The sequence below is a fragment of the Psittacula echo genome (assembly GCF_963264785.1).
Source record: "Psittacula echo genome assembly, chromosome: 3".
Taxonomy (NCBI): Eukaryota; Metazoa; Chordata; class Aves; order Psittaciformes; family Psittacidae; genus Psittacula; species Psittacula echo.
Window position 1 is genome coordinate 73,705,128 of NC_137736.1, and position 19,833 is coordinate 73,724,960.

Below are 19,833 nucleotides of genomic sequence, written 5' to 3' on the forward strand. Positions count from 1 at the left end.
TGTGGCTTTTGAGATACACATATGTCATATGTCATGGAGGCAGTCTTGCTGGAAGGCACTGTAACATGGTATCTGTTCCCTACAATACAGCAACTCTTCTTTTGTCTGACACCTTCTCTGCTTGCTCTGTACCAAATTTACTTCTGTTAAAGCTGAAAATTGTCCCCCAGAATGAAATATTGCTGTCTGTAACTGGACAGGATTGGGGTTTTCACACTCGTACATGTATATTCCTTATCTTTTTAACATATTCAGCTGGATTAGTGGAACTCTGAGGTACTGTTAACTGTCTGAGTATTGTGTGACCCTGTTAAACTCTCTACAAAGTTCCTCCAGAGCCAGCTGTGTAGAGGACTTAATAGTATGGTTTCCTCTGTCCATTTCACCACTATGAACAGGAGATAAAGAAGAGCTTTTTAGGTGTAATGCTGAGGAGCCTATCCATATTTAGAAAGAAGAAATGTCTTTATTTGGGAATTGAAACAGAGAGAAAATATCTACAGGAATTGAGGCTGCCCCATCTTTGGCAGTGTTCAAGGCAACCTGACCTAGTGGAAGGTGCGCCTGCCCATGGCAGGAGGGTTGGAACTGCGTGAGCTTTAAGGTCTCTTCCCAACCATTCTATGATTATTACCTCCATGCTGGTTTTCCCCGTTGTCATTTTTTGACAACACCAACACACTGTGCTACTTCAGACACAAAGTTCTGAAGAAAAACACACAGCTGGAATCTGGTGTAGATGTTCAGTATGTAAATTGCTTTGTTTTCTCTGTGCCTTTACAGTTGTTAAAAAAAGCTTTTCTGTACACTAAAGATCAGAACTAAAGTTACTGAACTTTCTTTCAATCCCTATTATGTATCACTTTTTATTACAATTTCCATTTATGTTATTTTATGGAAGCAATCAATATGTTTTTCTAAACAACAATAGAGGAATCCTCACAAGCATAATAAAAGCCCCGTATCAGATTCAGTTTCAATATGCTAATGTATAACTTGTTTCTCCCTGTGTTGCTTTGTCTAAATCTTAGTAGTCTTCTTCTAGCCCTGTTTCTAGGTAGGCGGGACCACATGGGAAAATTAAAGTATTTACACTAAAATGTTTTGAGTTATTGAAACAGGGTTTAGTTACAGTTTGATTTTTGTGGTTTCTGGTTTTTTTTAACTGACCTCACTTGCTGCCCTTCAATGAAACTGTAAATGCTAATGAAAGTATTTAGATCAGTTCCCTGGAAAGGGGATATTTCCACATTTGCTCTGTTTACATCTGGTATGTTTTAAACTTCCAGTGCAACAATCCCCAAACCAAAGAACCAAAATTAAAGGCTGCTGCCCGCATAGTTCCTGAATGGGTTGACTACGACTCTGAGATACGAACATTAATAGAGCAAATTGAGAAAGAGAAGAAAAATCGTCTCTTTCAAAAAGGTAACTTACATGCCTATTCATCTGCTACCTTTTAACAACTGTTAATACAGTTGAAATTAAGATCAGGATCTGTAGGCACAAATACTGTATTTGTGTCGTTTTCCCTGCTCTTACAGAAATTGAGTGGGGTTTAAGAGGCACATGATGCTCCTCTACATAAGTTTGACTAAGAGAATAAAATCTATTCTTTCATGCCATAATCTAATTTTCTTTCTCTTTGGTTTACAGGTCTTAAACATGATGAACTTTAGCACAGCCTTTACCCAGCAGTGGGGACGGCTCAAACAGTCTTCTGTGAAAGACCGAGTGGAAGTTACAAATGTTGCATTGGCATTAGTATTTGTTACATTCTGTAACGTGAAGTCAAATATTTTATAACTTACAGTGTTATTTAAAAATGTTTTCAACGAAATACAAAACCAGAAGAGAAATCCATGGGTACTTTGGTTATTTATTTTTTTTTACCCAGCATGGAGTAGGTTTCCTGATGCTTTGGGTTTCCTTTCCTTCACTAAACGAGTTTGCCCAGAGGGTTCTGAATACAAAGACGGATGTGTTCAACTCTTCAAAGATAGATTGTTTCAGTCCGGGGGAGAACACATGCACATTAAATATGTACATAAAAACTGGTTTGTGCAGATTACATGCACTAAGCTCATGTATTTAAATAGAAAGAATTTTGGTTGTGTGTCCCTGGAGAAATGCTGTGGTCACAAGAAAAAAAAATCTCAGTGTAGCAAAGATCAGGTGTAGGAAGTATCTTGTGTAATTTAGATTTGTGTGGCCTAAGTCAACAGGGAAGCTCGCTAAAGCAAGGAATGTCATCTCCCATTTATTATGCAGGATTGCTGCACTCTTACTTATTATTAAAAAAAAATCATTTTTGACTCTTAGGCTCTTTTTGGTCACATCAACAGTTTGTCATAACAGTCCATTCCGTTGTTTGGTTAAGATGATTTTCCCACCAGCGTGTACTGACTGCATCAGAAGGTCAGTACCTAAACGCTGTTTCCATTCAACTTTGATTATCGTCATCCTGTTCAGACTGGATAATAAAATCTGTGAGTAATTTTGACTATCAGTCAGTGGTGGCTCCCGTAATTTTCTAAGTCTGTATCACAAAACCATTGCTTTAATGGGCTACTGATGTTTCGATCCCGCAGAAGTTGCAGTGAAAAGTTCTTGCAATACAGATATTTAAAAACAGGGAGTTCATTTCTTAAACTGAAATCTAGTGCCTTAAATACTCGGTTGTTCAGGCTGTGCTAGTTTCAAAAGACATTGGACATGACAGTACATTCTTGCATGAACAGCTTAATGCAGTCTTTCAGTCTAAATGCTTGAAATGACAAAAGAGAAGGTAATTTGCACTGGGTGGGTGAATCCACAATGAGCTGCATAATAATATTTCCATACTAGCAAATTATTTACTAAATAATAAGAAAAACTAAGAGTATTCTATCTGTATTGTAATTGTTGGTTATTTAAAATGTCTCACTGTAAGAGCAAGTGTCCTGGTTTTGGACCAGTGTTAAACCATGACAGCAAGTATTTAAAATCATACTTTGCTGCTGTTTTTCAAGTGTTAGGAATATGAGATGTGCAGATTTCTTGTACAGCTTTTTATATTTTTCACTGTATTACCTTTATGCATTTTCAAACAGTTTTAACATGGCACAGATGGATTTTAAAACATCCATTGTGGGCATTTTCTGCGTATGAAGTACCCAAGGAAGTTACTTCCTGTGTAACCCATGCGTAAATCCTAATGTCAGTCCTCTTTAGCTGGTCTATTTCACTGCAGTATCTGTTTTGTTATGCTTGTTCACCAACATAATTAGTTTAGGGTATCAGGCACCATAGAACATAGAACTTCTTGAAGCTGGTATTTTTATACCATATAGATAGACTTACACTTAACTTTGAATGTATATTAATGGTGCATATACATTTGCTATGTGTAACGAAAAGATGACTGATACTCTATCACAGAAAAAAAACAAACAGTATTCAGCTGCTTGCTGCTTTGTTTTTTCCCCCTTTTCTGTGTTTAAGCTTACACCACCACGCTGATGCTTTACTCTGCAGCAGTGTTTTACACCAATCTGCCTTGGAATACTTGAAGCGGACATTGAAAAGCTTTTGTTTTTAAATCAGAAGTTAATCTGTAAGAAACAACTTAGTTCTCCTTAATTATGATTATCTGTGTGGAAAGTTTGTTATTGTCGTAGTTTAAGCCCGGCCAGCAACCCAGAACCGTGCAGTATAAAAAGTGGGCAATTTATGCACGGATCTCTTGTTCACTGGATCTGTAGCATCCTGTTAAGAACTGCATTACTTCTACAGGCTTTAAAAAAAGAAATAGCTCTTGAAGCTACTCTGTCCTTGAGGTCACTTAAATGATTAAATATAATTTTTAGAAATACCAGTTGCTGGGGATATCTTGAAGATTTCAGGGGGTTCATGGCATTTTCTACTGTGTTGTATATTTTTGTAAAAGCAGTTTATGGCACTTTATTCCTGCATAACAATACTTTCAAGGAGAACTCTTTTCTGAGACACTTACTGTTCTTTTAAACCAAAGAGGGTCCAGCAAGTATCTTCACTACTTCTCAAAGTTCTCTTTAAAGCATCACTTTGAATCATTAGCAGCATATATTTTTAATACCAAACCAATGGATTGTGTATGTTGTACAAAATATTAAAAGGTGCTACTAGAGAAAAAGGGTTATTTTTTGTTCTTCTATTGTGTATTATACAAGAACGATTAAATACTTGGTTAACAGATCCAAGGCAAAAAACTGCAACAAGACCTCAGATGTCTTTAATCTAAAGGGAAGTGTTTGCGCTCCGTGATGGGGTGAGAGCTTAGAGAGGCAGAGAGCTTTGTTGTAGTTTCTAATCTGTGTGCTCTGCTCTGTGAAAGGGAAGAAAATATATCCTGGATTACAGGAGTGTTGCCAAAACCTGGGTTAAGTTAGTAAATAAGCAAAGTAATATTTGAACTGCTCAAGAGTTTATACAATTTACGTTCATATTGCCATTACAGTGTCTTTTCTAGGTCTTGCTCTTCTTAGTATCTTGTAAGTTTAAAGGAAATGAACAAACAAGACATTAGTGCAGCATTGTTCACAAGCCAGAGCTTTAGGATTGAAAGCACTTCTCAGTAAGGCTCATTTTAACCTTTTTTGCATCTTTGCATAGTGGGGACCAAACCTGCCTGGCCCAATGGGAGGAAAACTTAAGATGTCCCTGCCCATGACAGAAGGTTGGAACCAGATGATTAAGGTCTCTTACAACCCAAACAATTCTATGACTGCTTTATGCTGTATGTTACCTGTTAAAACCTGACAACATCCACAGTAGCTACTACAGAAATCCTACTTTCACCCCCAACCCAGGGTTCTGGCAGCCTAGTCCTGGACTTCTGCATAGCTCCAACTTCAGCCACGGAGAGCAGGATGAGGGAAGAAGGGCAGACAATGACACTGGGGTGCTTTCTTGTCATCATAAATATCTTTATTGTGAAAAATACCATAAAATAATTCCCACAGTTCTAGAAAAAACAGTTCTTGCTTTTTAGATTCATGATTTGATATAAAGACATTTCATCATTTGAAACATTTGATATAGCTCTGGCTAGTTTTACTTTTCCTTCTTACAACATAAACCTGCTACTTTGAGATTTGCTGAGGGGGGAGAAATTATTCTTCCATTTATTTTGTTATTTTATGGATACAAGCATGGATTACAGAGCAAGAAACAACACCTTCCAGTAAGGCACTTTTAAATACAACTAACCTGCCAGGCAGTTTCCAGCCAAGGTCCTACAAGTCATAGCCCTAAAAAGAGAAGAGTAATTCCTGTTCCAAACACGGGTCTGAAAACTGAAACTATGACAAGCTTAAATTAAAATAATAAAGTTTCAGCTGACATTTTCTGCATGTCTCAAGTTTGAGCTCTTAAGTTTATAATTCACTTTAAACCTGGTTTAATACTGATTTATTACTACATCAGTATTAAGCACGTATCAAGCTTCTCACCTCCCCGCCCTTCATTGTAAAACAAGTTGGAAACAAGCTTACTAAAAGTGAGAGAATTCAACAGAGAAAGTCTGCATCTACACATAGGCCAATTATTGTAACAACTCTTCATGCACACCTCAGGATTTACAAGCTACCAAGACATCTATTTCAATGTTCAGTTACTGAACGTTATTGCACTACAGACACCCACAAATAAATAAAAAGGCAAATCCTGCTCCCCAGTGCATCACTTGCACCATTAACACTCAGCATGGCACCAGCACTTTGTTTTCTGAAGCCACAATCAGGAAACGCATCACCATGTCTGGAGATCCTGGAAACACAGAGGCTTTCTTTCGCACGCAGTTTCTGCCTCCCTGTATTTACAGAGGTCCCTCAGAGCTACAAGCCAGCATCTGCTCCCTGAAGAGCAGCACCCAAGCAGTAATGCTGCTTCTCAATGGTAACTTTAATACAGAGTGCCTTGCACAGTGCTAGGTTTTGGTTTGTTTTTATGACACCGTCTTCCACAGCAGAAATCTATAAGCAGCGCAGTCATCTTCCTTCTTCTACTGACTACATTCAAGCTCACCCCCTCCCCCCTTAATATGTGGTTTTCCCTTTTCCATTCATTCTAAAAAACGAATGTAATGCTTTATGTTCCTGCCTGCTTGTAGGGCCCACCACAACTGCCTACTGCCTTAGAGAAACAAAGCCACACCGCTCTGGTGTCAGCACTTTGTCCTGATCATTTACTTATGAGGGACCATCTTAATCCATTCCTACAAGAATAAAAAAAGAAAACAAGAAAAAAAAAATACCCAGGAAATTTCTCAGCTTAAGGTTTTAAAATGGGATAACAACAAAAAGGCTGAACGAGGGCAGACCTTTGAGAGTAGGTTTATCATTCCAAGCACTTCCCTAGCACATAAACAGCTGCCTGCAGCATCTCCTGTTACCTCCTGAAACCAAACAACACTCCTACGTGTACAAACACGACATGCTGCTCACACTGGTCATTCAGTCACAAAACAGCTTGGGCTGGAAGCACCCTGAAGCTCACCCAGTTCCAACCCCCCTGCCATGGGCAGGGACACCTTCCACTAGACCAGGTTGCTCAAAGCCCCGTCCAACCTGGCCTTGAACACTGCCAGGGATGGGGCAGCCACAGCTTCTCTGGGCAACCTGTGCCAGTGTCTCACCACCCTCATAGTGAAAAATTTCTCCCTCATATTTAATCTGAATCTCCCCTCTCTCAGCTTAAAGCCGTATCCCCTGGTTCTATCCCTATGTGCCTTTTTACAGAGTCCCTCTCCGGATTTCTTGTAGGCCACTTTCGGTAGTAGAAGGCTGCTCTAAGGTCTCCTTGGAGCCTTAATACTAATTTAAAACAGCCCATTCTGTAGCAGACAAGGCAATACAAGAGTTTATACAGGGGAACAGCTCACACATAAACACGTACCACCAGCAACCCTCAGAGCAGCACCAGCTACTCAGCCTGCAGGGACCAGTGCTGACGGAAGCCTGGAGCAGGCACTCTTGGTGGAAGCTGCCAACCTGATTTTTACCTACTGTGAGCAAGAAGCACACACACAGAGGCTGACACCAGGGCCCACAGGTTATTTGTTGTGCAGCAAGTTCCTACATCTGAGCGTTGGAGGTCCCAGGAGAACCACATCAGCCTACAACAGTGGGACCAGCATCCTACAGTTTAAACAAGAATCCTTCAGACAGCTCAAAAGCAAAAGTCCAACTTCTAGAAATCCATTCAACTTGGAAAGCAGCCAGCACTGGAGTTCAACAGGCTGCTGGGTGGTTTTGTGCCATGGACTGCTTGAAATCAGTGCGTGCGCTCTTCACCGTGAAGACAAATCTCTGCTGCACAAACACCTTTAAGTTGCGGTTGAAAGGTATTTTAGGACGTCATGTGGCCTCACAATTACATTTGTAAAAGTACGGAGGCAGGAGACAAGGGTTTACGCTTCAACAGCGACTCCCATTACGGTAACAAAAAAGAAGCTTTGAGACTGAAGGCCTTATGTGCCAACTTCATTTGTTTTACTGAGGCTTTTATGCTTTCAAACACATGAACTGAAGTGAGAGAAGGCTCCACCAACCGACTACTGTTCTCTAGTTAAAATCCAATCAAGACAACACTGATGAACTGCAATTCTTGCATTCTAAAACACGGCTGCTGCTGAAACTCTGTACTCCGTTATAGAGGATGACTCCGAGCAGTGACTGCCCTGTAGCCTCTCACATGACATTAACACATTTCCATCAGTCACCCTAAACCAGTATTAGCTACATGCACCTTGAAAAAAATAAATCAGACTCTTGGCTAATGGGAAGTGAATCCCTCCTTTTGCACACAATTGCTTTTGCAGCACTGTGGCTGTTAACAAAACAAAATGACTTCAGTTTCACATAGTATTAACTCATTGTGCCAGCACCCAGCAGAACTGAAGTCATGTTACAGGGTAAGGCTGGAATGAATACCCTATTCCCACTTCCCTCACAACCTGTATAGGCTCTGAGTTGATGTACAGAGAAGTAACAAATTGCTGCACAGTCAGGGAAACATCACATCAAATTTTTTGCTCAGATCTCAAGCAGGTGTTTTGATAAAGTGCAAACTACTCAAACATGAAACCAAAACATCCCGAATCACATCCCGAAAAGGTCTTTCAAAACATATCATGTCTATTTTTTCTTTTTACTTTCATAGTTGACAACTACCGCCAGGGCAATGACCCCAATTTATTCCAGGTTAGTGACTGAAGTGAGCAGACATTTTCAAACACAATTACTTACAAGCAATCTTCTCTGAGGGCAGTTGTTGGGACTCGTTCCATACGCAGCCTCTCCACCCCACCTATGGCACTGCTGACAGTAATACAGGAGTAGATGGTCCCCAGGGGTTCCTTTTAAGAATACTGAGAGATGGATCGTTCTGCCCAGCACAACTAACGGTTTGTTAACATAGAGAATATTGTAACTACCTTTTCCATGTTTATTAGGCCCCAATCCAGAAAAATATTTACATGCATTTTTACTTTTAAGTATATACTTGAGTCCTATATTTATGTTTACGTGTTGTCCTAAGTAGCCTCTTACTGGTTTTTCCATCCATAGGAATCAACGTGTCCTATATAACCACAACAAATAGACAGGCAGTAACAAACCCCCCCCCCAGTAATAAACCAAACCGCTATGAGCTTGGCAAGTTCATCACAAAGCAAAGCCTCTGAATCCTAAAAGAAAGAATGAACTTTCTTCCAGTGCAGTAAGACTCTGGGTTAAGGACAACATCAGAAATTAAGATTTTGGGGTCTTGAACTGAGAGACTTTTTATTTTTCAATGAATTAAGTAAAAAACAGCAGCAGCCACCGGAAACAGTCTTGGCTCTAACTGAAGTGAAATTTGAATGTAAACGGTCCTCCTCCCGATCCAAAGGGGTTGAATCCTTGCCATGTGTTCCAGTTCCTGTGGAAGGGGTTTCCCCCACCCTGCTGACTCTCCGCATCCAGTGGGTCCTCTCCCGCATCAAACTTCCGCCGCATTTCTAGAGGAAACAAAGCCAAGGTGGAATCACAACACAGTAGCCAGGGCAAGAACACCAACCATCTTTGATGGCTGATAACAGATACAGACACAGACATCCCCCTTGCCCCAGCCAGGGCCCTGCAATAACACTTGTATTGGCAGCATCTGTAGAACCTAATTACTTTGAGTTTTTCCAAGCTGTCCAGGACACTGGCAGAGAAGAGATTAACTCCATGAACACACTGCACAAAAAACTTCAAACAAGTCATTTGGTTTAAAGCAAGGCAAGACAGTACCTGGCTGTCCCAGAGGTCAGGTATGAATTTCAACAGGAACAGGATTGCTGCACCACCCCAACAAATAATTGGGGTATTTTGTCCTTGATGAGTTGTGTTCAAGGCCAGGCTGGACAGGGCTTTCAGCAACCTGATCTAATAAAAGGTGTCCCTGCCTGTGGCAGGGAGGTGGAACTCTATGATCTTTAAGGTCCCTTCCAAACCAAACCATTGTATGGGTCTATGAACTCCAGAGCTAATCAGTCCTGGAAATCTCTGCAAAATTATATCTTAAAGACACTTTAGTTTACAGTCACTGAAACACAGTAATTCATTCCAGGTTCACATCTGACTTGATGCAACAGATTGGATGCAAGTATTACTGTACTGTCTTCTTAAAATGGGTAAGAGGAGAAAGAGAAAAGGGGAAGCTGCTATTGCTTATGACTTACACTTGCTGAATTTTACATTACTGTAAAAATGTAATTAAAAAAAGAAGCCATAAGAACAATCATTACCTGGGTCAGTGAGGACTTCTTTAGCAGCTGCTATATCAATGAATTTTTTCTCTGCTTTCTTCTTTTCTTCCTCACTCTGGAAATTATCAGGGTGCCACTGGGATGCCAGCTTTCTGTAAGCTTTTATGATTTCCTGCTTTCGAGCATTCCTGGATGGATAAAATCGTAACTTTAAATTTTCTAGTTGTTCATGTGCACATTAGTGATTCTATAGGTTTATTTTATACACTGAGACAGTAACGAAGGGCATCAGGAAGATGATGAGGTTCTAGTCAGCCTTCTGGAGTGGCACTGAAGATTTTTTACACAAAAAACAGAAGAAGCAGGCTGCAACTTTAAACAAAGATTACTCATTCTTTCCTTCACCACCCATTTACTTTCCTTGGACAGATGCTACTGCCAGCTACCCTGCAGAATACAGTTCCTAGTTTGAAGAACTTACAATTGCTAACAAAAAAAACAGAGTAGAGCTCAAATTAGTTCACAGCTGGAAAGATGAGCAATACTAGTTCAGAACTACACATTTGTTCAGTTCTCGTTAGAAAGAGAAGTCGCTGGTTCCTCAAGGTTAATGGCAGAAGTATTCTAGATAACTTTCAGTTACTCTGTTCAAACTCTTCCCATCTGTCACACTACCTGCCACAGTTTCATTTTTTGTTGCTTTCCGTAATGCTCTCCAGTCTTCATTTCACCACCAATTCATCCATCTGATCCTTCATCTACACTAAGAATTTCTTGCCAAGGGATCTACTTGCTTTCTTCCCAATGTTGGTTTTTTTATTCTATCCAAAAGGAACTACAAACACATGCTACTTAAAAGCTGAACACTGCTAAACTGCTACAGGAGGAAAATGAATGTAGTAACATACAGGAACACTCAGAAGAACAAATTCAAATGATCAGCCCTAGATTTGGTTTAATAATCAACTTTCATATTATCATCTCAGATATTAATATCTCACCTTTTTACTCCTAAGATTTTATAGTAATCCCTCTTCTGTGATTGCTTCAGCATCTTCTGGGCACGTTCCAGCCCCTCCCGAATCTGCTGGTCATTTTCACTATTGGCTTGAGCAGTCTCGTAGTCTTTAATAGCTTTATTAAAAAAAGTAAATAAAAGAAAGATTACACAACTCTTTTATACACTTCAATTTAAAGAACTCAACCACTCACCAAAACTGAGGGTGTGCTATTTCCATATGTAAACAGCAGAGCTTTTATTTCAACTTTCCATGTTTTGGGGTGGGGGTTTTCTACAAATTAGAAACTTTTGAGTAGAGGAGATTAATTTTTCACATATAAATTAGGTATTTTTCTTCCTCTGGGTTCACCACACTTTTTTGAAGGGAAGAAGGGAGGTTACTAGTAGCGGGTCAGAACACTCTCTAGAAGCTACGACAGTCACATGGATGAATGTAATGAGCATCTAGGACTGGGAAGAGAAAGAAGTCAAGAAGGAAATTTCAGGAGCTGGTATCTGAAGAGCCCACTGCACAGTGTTAGTCCCACACTGCTGCTCAAGTGAAGATGCATGACAAATAATATTAAACTAATATTTCTTCTTCTCCCTGTTCACCTCAATCAAAAGGATAAAAAGCCTCTTCCTCTCTAATGGCAATAAAGATGGATTTCAGATTACAAGGAGGTTCATACTGTTAGTGCAAGACGAATATTTGCCTTTTACGTCTCTGCATAACATGCAGGCAGTTATGTTTTAAGGTTGGGGTTTTCCGCAGAGGCATGCTCTCGCTTTTATTTCAAGAAATGGTATTTCTCAGGAATGAAAGCAAGAGGTACTGTAATGTATTCATGAATTTTTAAGAAATTTCAGGTCAATGCTTTTTAGTAAACTATATTACTATTGTAAGTGGCAACTGAATGCTTGAGACACCAAGTTTACAAATTCTTTGATATCCAGACTTATCAAGGGAAGCAACAGTTTTTAAGTTTAATGAAACTGCTCTTCTTTCACTGTTCTAATCTTCAAAGTCTCATTTGCAGATCCAAGTTTCCTAGGTTTCTCCTGTTAGACAAAGTACTTGCATCAGATTATTTCCAAGCAGATGCTATTTCTCAGCAGGTGTTACATTTGCTTTTCACTGTTTCTGAGCAAGACAGCAGGAAGTGCTAATGAATTTGTATTACCCAGACATCTGATACCACTGCAATCTTGCTTTGGTTACTGAAAAAACACACCACAAAACCACAACACAATAACCGAAAAGGTATTTCCAGTGCCCCAATAGCTTCATATGCTATTACAACCAAAACAATTTTTATTCATCTTCACATCACTGGACACTGTCATTTGCTGCTTCAAAAAAGCATTTTGGCTTCTGCTGATATTTGTAATCACTTGTCCAGCCATTAAAAAAAAACAACAACAAACAGGAGTGTATACTAATGCATGTGCCGAACATATGCTGTCAAAACTGATAAAAAGAACGAAAATGCAGGGATTTCATCATGCTGCTCTACCACTCCAATGATTTTAAGCACCAGAATACTTAATCTGCTTCACGTAATAATGGGAGGTCCCACCACAATGTCTGCCAAATGCAGATCAGATTGCTCAACATCACTGAGCACCGCATCACCTACAGCACACACCGCTGCTGGAAACCAAGCTGCTCAGGGTCAAGGATTTGCAATGACAGTACAAGATCGACTCCCTTATTTAAAGGCTGCAAGCATTAAGCACACAGGAAGGCATGGTTTTCAGTGCTGCACACTGCAGATGGAATGCACCCAGCACTGATGGCAAGTACATTTTGCATTCTCCCAGTTGGAAGATGCTTCAGTTTTGATGGTACTCTCCAGTGTAGGAATTTTCTTCTTTCAGAGAGCTAATGCTCTCCCCACCTGAGGGGTGAGGGCTGGAAGCAGGTGGAAGCAGGATAACAGCTTCCTGACCACCAGCAGTTTGCTATGAAAACATGAGAATTATTCCTATTTCATGTCAAATGAGATATTAAATCAGTTCTGCTCAGTCCCTATTTCTAAATGTACTACTACCTCACATAGCCTACAAGAATCACTGACCTGCTAATTTCAGTGAGCATCCTTTCTTCCTTTCATCCTGCCCCACGTATCCCATGACACAAAAGGAACAACCAGTTACCAGTACCAGTTTCAGTACGAATACTTTAGTCAAATCTAACTCTCCTTCTTTCAATACAAGAGTTTTCACAACCTCTCAAACAGTAAGCACAGCATATCTCTAAATACCTTAGCTGGCTTTCCTATCTTGCTTACCACCTCTAAAACAGAGTGACCAAGATTCCCATTACTCCATATACAGAGTTCATTTACTATCAAACACCAGTAACTGCAGACAATCCATGTCCATATCAACTGTTAGAGGAGTAACTGAACCAGTTACAGTCTCACTGAAATAGGGACTCTTTCCTCTACAGCAGTAGGGTAGGGAGGAAAGGGAAAAGAAAAAGGTGGAGTTTTTAATTCTTTTACAAAACTCATGATGTATACTTCAGACAGACTCCTATACTTATGAGGTAAGCCAGAAACAGAGTCATTACACATCTGTCTCTGTAGACAAGCCCTGGATGCCATGTGATTATACAGTAATTAAACCCATTTGATGGGAATCAGAACTCAGCAATACATACTGAAATGTATCTTGAAGACTTAACAATAATAGCCTTCAAAGTTCTGAATTACAAGTAATTCAAAATTTTCTGGCTTTAAAACAGGAAAATGGGTGCCTCCAGCTTGAAGTTTTCTTGAGAGGAGAATGAGAATCAGTTTCCCCTTTAAATATAAGGCTACAATTTTAATTGCTCTACTGTTCTCTACAAAAGAGAGAAATCAGCCATCATTTTTACAGCAGTTAAAACTTAAGGATAAATGGAGGCACCTTTAGGCAGACTAACATTAATGGGCTATTAACAGTGTTTATGGAGGCTCTGCTGGAAGGCAAAATGTAACTACAATCACCTCACTACTGTCAAGGGCAGGAGAAAGGCAGACGATATGCTAAACCACAGGGATTTGGATGAGCACAGTTCCACTCTAGCGTGGTTGTACACTCAGAACCAGGCCAAGCCATCAGGCTCCAGCCAAGAAAATAAGCTCTCCCAAATCCTAGGTGTGTACCCTCCATGTTTCCTTGCATCCCATAATAGGTAGGCATATGCTCCATCATAAGACCAAGCTGCATTTGTGCAGGACCTCATTACAAAGCTTCCCCCCTCCCCCGGCTCCAGTTTGCAAGATTTGCCAGATTCTCTCACTCTAGAGGAACGAGAAAGAGATGAGAATTTAACTGAAGATAATGTTAGAAAGATCCAAATTGAGATTCATCAATTTCAAGAAAACAAACAGATCAATTCTGTTCACTAGTAAGAAGCAAAAGGTACATCAAAGAGGACTCACAGCAGGGACTGTTTGCCCTTCCCGTCTGCACCCTCCTTTAAGCTGAAGATTCACACATCTTGAAGAGAGAAAACAACCTTAAATTTCCTTTGGGTTCTCCTTTTGCTGATACTCCTTCCTTTTACATCAAAAAAACCTTTGCACGAGTCTATCTTGTAGATTTGTATTCTGTGCCTTAAACTCTTTTTAGGGAAGTGTTTGGGTTTTGAGGGGTTTTTTTATTCATTTGTAAGTGTACTTTTCCCAGCACTCACTGAGCATACTTCCACTGTTCTGAAGTACAGAAAAAGATGGTGAAATGCCTAAAGGGGGCCTCATCACTGTGAAACCTTCCTGAGCTTTTAGGCTGACACTGCAGTTCTAATCAACAGAGGAAAAACCATTAGCCTAAGAAAAACAGAAAGAAGATTTTTCCTCATACTTTGGATTTGTTGGGGGTTTTTAAGCAATCCCCCTTTGTACAAAGGCCATCAGTCCTCTGAATTACACTGTCTTTCACCCTTTTCCTTATAAGGGGGAAGAAGGCTTGCCAGCCTCAGCAAAGGGCGACTAGGTCGCTTCAGAGGTACAAAGTCTACAGGCCTGATGAAAAGGACTGTCTGAAACCACACCAATCCTCTTTATACTGTGTTTTGATTTGAACAAGGAGGCCTAATATGAGAACAAAATGCATACCTTGTATTTGAAGCAAGCTTCAGGAGGTGAGCAGTATCATCTCTCCTTAATTTCTCAAAAAGGCAAAAAAAAAATAAATCTGTGCACTAAAAATGAGAACAGCTGCCTTGTGAATGTTTAAATCAGAAAGATTTTTTTTTTTTTTCAGTTGTAAAGCAAAAGATCCAGTACCAGAATACAGAACAGAAAAATTGCCCTGTAAGCATTAAAAATCACGGAACTCATTTTCTGTAGATTTAAAGCCTACAAGTCTTCTTCATTATATTTGGCTGAAACAGCCCAATGCTTCCGGAACTGCTGCATGACTGAGCTCATGGGCTGAACAGCCAGACTGTCCAAATTTCTTTCTTAAGCCTCGTTTCTTGGGGAAATGAGATTCACTAAATTAGATTTTGAAGATTTTTTTTTTTAATAGCACATTAGCACTCAAAGAAACTAGGTAACAACATAATGGTGTACTCAAGGCACTTACTACTCAGTCCCTAATTCCTGAGGCTGTAGATGAGACCATGTAACAATATGCATTTTATGGACACCCAGCATGGAAAGTTCAGCCTAAGGAGTGGCTGAGTTTACTGCTCTTCACAGCACTAGAGACCCATAGAGGTGAAGCAATGGCTACCATCTTCCTCTGCCCTCAATACATGCTAGGGGGTAGAACGGTGTTGTTTCATGTTGCCACATAAAGACATTGAAATGGAGTTCCTAAAATGGATTTATATCACCCTAACTATAATTACCTTTTATTTCTAAACAGTTGTCTGACACTGCTGATTATATAAAATGTGTTTAACTAAGCTGAGTAAGCTGCAGTCTCATAAAACATCATGAACATCGCCCACTGTTGTAAAGACAACTGTGCTGTAGATGGAACAAGTACATTCCACTTATACTCATCAAGACAAAATTACCAGCAGGTATTTTTGTGAAATTCACAACTACCAGTGCTGATTAGGGATAACAACATAGTATAGAATCAAAGCGCATGTTAAAAACAGTCAAAACACTGACTGCATTTTAAATGCACACAAAGTATGTGCAAACTGCATACAACTGTACCTTCTTCATAAAGGTCTTCCAGCAGATAAGCTTCTGCTCTGTCTTTCAGGGCATTCACATTGGTTGACTCCAGTTGCAGAACTTCTGTACAAATTTTTATGGCTTCTGCAGCCTGCTGGTTCTAAGGAGGAGAAAGTACAACAGAAGTCATGTAGTGCTGTGGCTTCTTTTTTTTTTTTTTGTGGTGGTGTTTGCTTTAAAGAAGTTTACAGATGGATATAACCAGTATTACCTTTGACAAGCAGTGGCAGATCCTTTCTTTGGCACGAGTAGCATAAATTGGGACATCCGGCTCAGTTTTCATTACAGACTCATACTTACTGATAGCGTCTTGATACCTGTTTAAATCACAATAAGCATAATATCATGAAATGCAGTAACAATTTCATCATGTGATGTATTTACAAGTTTCAAAATTCACAGACTTTTACACCCTTATAGCAATGTACCTTAACTTTAGTAGTTTTAAAGGTGTGGTGTGAGACAACAGTATGAGGAAACCTTTCAGCCACTTCAATTACATTCCCATTCCCTTTTCTGTACTATGAGACAGAAGAGCAGGAACTATGCCTGGCACAGTTTTGCAGAAGGTAAAAACTACCATTCCTCACTGTGCACAGACAGCAGTCTCTAGATTTGCCTCCTGTCCAACATACCACTCTGTACTTGGAAAAAAGCATTTCCCTCTCTGATACACGAGATGGACTAAAACTGGAGTCTTGCTGTGAGTACTGTATTATTTGCATTTCTTGGTACAAAAAGACAAATCTTTTATGGCAGCTTGAATCAGATGGTTGCTTTCTCCTTTCCTCCTTCTCACAAGTCACACAGTAAAAGGTATCTTTGCTGTGAAGGTTTCAAAAATCCTCAAGTTCCATGGTTTGAGTAAGAAATTGGTTAGAACATTCACCTAAAAATGCAAGTGTGTGACTGAACCCATGGGTTGCTACAACCTAGGAGAAATTCAAGCTCTAGAACACTCCCTGAAAATGTGCTGATACTTGATTAAATAGAAGACTGAAGTGAAAAGAGTCCAAACAGATTGCTAACTTAATAAAATTGTCTTCAGTTGTGCTGATTCACATTCCTGATGTACTTAATTTTAAAAAGCCACCTTGACAATGTTTAATCACTTATTAGGGGTGTCCTGGGTTCAGCAGGGGTAGTCAGGTTTTTTTCCTCCTTCTTAGTAGCTGTTGCAGTACGTACGCAGGACGTGCCCTTCCGGGTAGCTCCCAGTTACATCCCCTGGCATGACGTGCTGTGGTATGGAACACCTCCTTGGCCAGTCTGGGGTCCGGTGTCCTGTCCCCGCTTCCTCCCGGCCCCTCCTCCTCCCTGGCAGAGCATGAGACTCACAAAGTCCTTGGTCAGTCTAAACATCAGTGTTATCAGTTTTTTTTGTTCCCAGGCCAAAAGTCAAAAACACAGCGCTGCAGCAGCTACTAAGAAGGAGAAAAAAAAACTGACTACCCCTGCTGAACCCAGGACAAGGGGTCCTTAGGTTACAGTTGGATGTTGTGTGCTTGGTAACACACAAAACTGAATTAAAGCAAGAAACAGAAGAATACAGGGGGATTGTCTATCATTTAATAGGGTGCATTAAAGAAGCCCATTAGTCAGATCCATTTTTGCTGTCAAGGGACTGCAGAATTACTAGGTGGGTTTAATCTAAAAACGTGGGCTTTTAATCACAGAATAGCTGAAGTTGGAAGGAACTTCTGGAGGTCATCTGGTCCAACCCGCCTGATGAAACAGGGCCACCTAAAGCAGGCTGCCATATCCAGACCTGATATCCATATCCAGATGGATTTTGAGTATCTCCAAAGCAAGGAGACTCCACAACCTCTCTAGGTAATCTGCACCAGTGAAAACAAGGGGGTACTGGGAAGCATTTCCTTTTGTTCAAATGAAATTTCCTGTTTCCCCTTGCACCCATTGCCCTGGTCCTGTCACTGGGCATCACTGAAAGGTTGCTGCACCCTCTTTGCATCCTCCCTTCAGGTGTTTATACACATTGATGAGACCACCCTGTAGAAGAGAAGGCTCAGGGGGAGCAGTCAAAGCTATTTCAGCCTTTCCTCCCAAGGACAGAGATGCTCCCGTCCCTCCATCATCTTAGTGGCACTTTGCTGGACTTCCTCTCTCCATAGTTTCATCTCTCTTGTACTGGAAAGTGCAGCACTCAGGTGTGGCCTCATCAGTGCCAAGAAACAATATATGAGAGCTGACAGGTATCATCCCTATCTCAGTCCTACTACCTTCTCTACAAAGAAGCCAACCATGCAAAGAGAAGACAGTGGCATCAGAAGGAATGAGAACAGAATTGTCACTATGTGAGTCAGTATTTATCTTGATTGTAATTTGAGCGCTGTGCTCAGTTATCCATTTTAACTGTCAGATACAAAAAGCATCACTTAACTCCTCAATCAATAGTAAGTTGGCACCTCAGCAGTGGCTGGTTTTCCTCTTTGTTTTTAATATAGCAGTGAACACTTACCTGCCTTCTCGAATGAATTCCTCTGCTGACTCAATCTGCTTATTGAGTTTCTTTACTTGTTTATACAGAGAGAAGCATTGCTTGTGATCTTGGTCCAGTTTCAGACACTCCCGGACTTCACTGTTTCCAAGGAGGTAGGAATGGAAAATAAAAACAGAAACCGAAACAGAAGACATCACCACACATTATGAAATTTCATCTGGAGGTGCAATGTAACATCTATAAGCTGTCCAGAACAACAGTTGATGACTTTTACACAATCTCTCCCTTCATTAAAAATGAATTTAAAGTGAAACAAAAAAGACCTCCAGAACATATAGGAATATTTGTCTGGTTTTGGGTTTAATTATTTTGTACTGCAAAATAAGCAGAGATTGATAAGTGTAACATTAATAACTGACTAAACAGCAAAGTAAAATATACCCTGGGAATGAAATTATATTCATCAGGTATCAGATGCAATTGATTGTGATTTTCTTGTATATTTAACTCAGTTGTATTACAATACCCATGTAGAAGTATATTTTATACTGCCTGAAACAGATGAAGCTCAGCTAAGACCCATTCTTCTGATGAAATCTCAGCCAAACCTGAGCCTGACTTTTCACTGCAAAGACTGTTTAATCAAACTCTGATTAGGGCAGGTACCTCTTAAATTAGGCCAAAGTCTTAAAACCCTCCAGAATGCAATCGTATGGAAGAATAAAAGTTTTGCACCATATAGAGTTATCATAGCACAACCAAGGTGTTATTTTTAGAAGGAGATCACAAAAGCTCATTTTCTTCCTAAGCACACACAAAACCACCTATTATTTGAAAATCATTAAGCCTGTAAAGGTAAACAGAAGAAACTAAGGGAAGGACGCAATTCATTAGCCAGCAAGTCCAAGAGCTATACAACTCTCATACTGTATCTTATGATGCAAGAAATAGAAAAGTGTCAGAGAAGAATAAAGAGGAGAGGCTTATTCCTTTATACTAATACTATTCTATTCTTCAGCAGCTCTCTCAATTGTACTCATAAAAACTTTTTGATTAAGTTATTAACAGACTGTGCTCATGTGTGGATTTCAGAGGGTGGGTGGGAGAAGAAATTTTACTAAAGAGATTCTGTGGTAGAAACCATATTGGAAGGAGTTTGGAGATGAAGGTAGAGCATCTGAGGTGATGAGCTGCACAGAAACCACTCGTGCAAAAACGATGATATCGTTTGACCAGCTAGGCATAGAGTATGAAGTTAAGAGTCTAGATTGGGCAAGGGCAGTAATCTGCAGGATTGACTAGGAATGTATGGGAATAACACCTTAAACTTAAGTGAAAATGAATAAAAGGGTAGGGTGTTGTCAAAAAATACTCCAATACTGGACACTGCCTGTAAGAATGAAAGATTGATAGCTCTGGATCCTCAGCT

The 19,833-nt window shown here is 40.0% G+C and overlaps 2 protein-coding genes across 5 annotated transcripts in view; one reads left to right on the forward strand and one right to left on the reverse strand.

Moving 5' to 3' along the window:
- The window catches only part of UGGT2 (UDP-glucose glycoprotein glucosyltransferase 2), an 85,883-nt gene extending 83,911 nt beyond the window's left edge, over positions 1 to 1,972 (forward strand). For all 3 annotated transcript variants that reach the window (XM_080612504.1, XM_080612507.1, XM_080612506.1), the window contains 2 exons: positions 1,290 to 1,428; positions 1,657 to 1,972. In XM_080612504.1, coding sequence (XP_080468630.1) covers positions 1,290 to 1,428; positions 1,657 to 1,679 — 162 coding nt within the window. In that variant the 3' untranslated portion in view covers positions 1,680 to 1,972. The remainder of the gene's footprint in view (positions 1 to 1,289; positions 1,429 to 1,656) is intronic.
- A 3,009-nt stretch (positions 1,973 to 4,981) lies between these two features.
- DNAJC3 (DnaJ heat shock protein family (Hsp40) member C3) overlaps positions 4,982 to 19,833 on the reverse strand; it is a 36,083-nt gene continuing 21,231 nt past the window's right edge. For both annotated transcript variants that reach the window (XM_080613339.1, XM_080613340.1), the window contains exons 7-12: positions 18,423 to 18,542; positions 16,155 to 16,260; positions 15,923 to 16,043; positions 10,756 to 10,888; positions 9,794 to 9,942; positions 4,982 to 9,019 (exon numbers count right to left, since the gene is read on the reverse strand). In XM_080613339.1, coding sequence (XP_080469465.1) covers positions 8,862 to 9,019; positions 9,794 to 9,942; positions 10,756 to 10,888; positions 15,923 to 16,043; positions 16,155 to 16,260; positions 18,423 to 18,542 — 787 coding nt within the window. In that variant the 3' untranslated portion in view covers positions 4,982 to 8,861. The remainder of the gene's footprint in view (positions 9,020 to 9,793; positions 9,943 to 10,755; positions 10,889 to 15,922; positions 16,044 to 16,154; positions 16,261 to 18,422; positions 18,543 to 19,833) is intronic.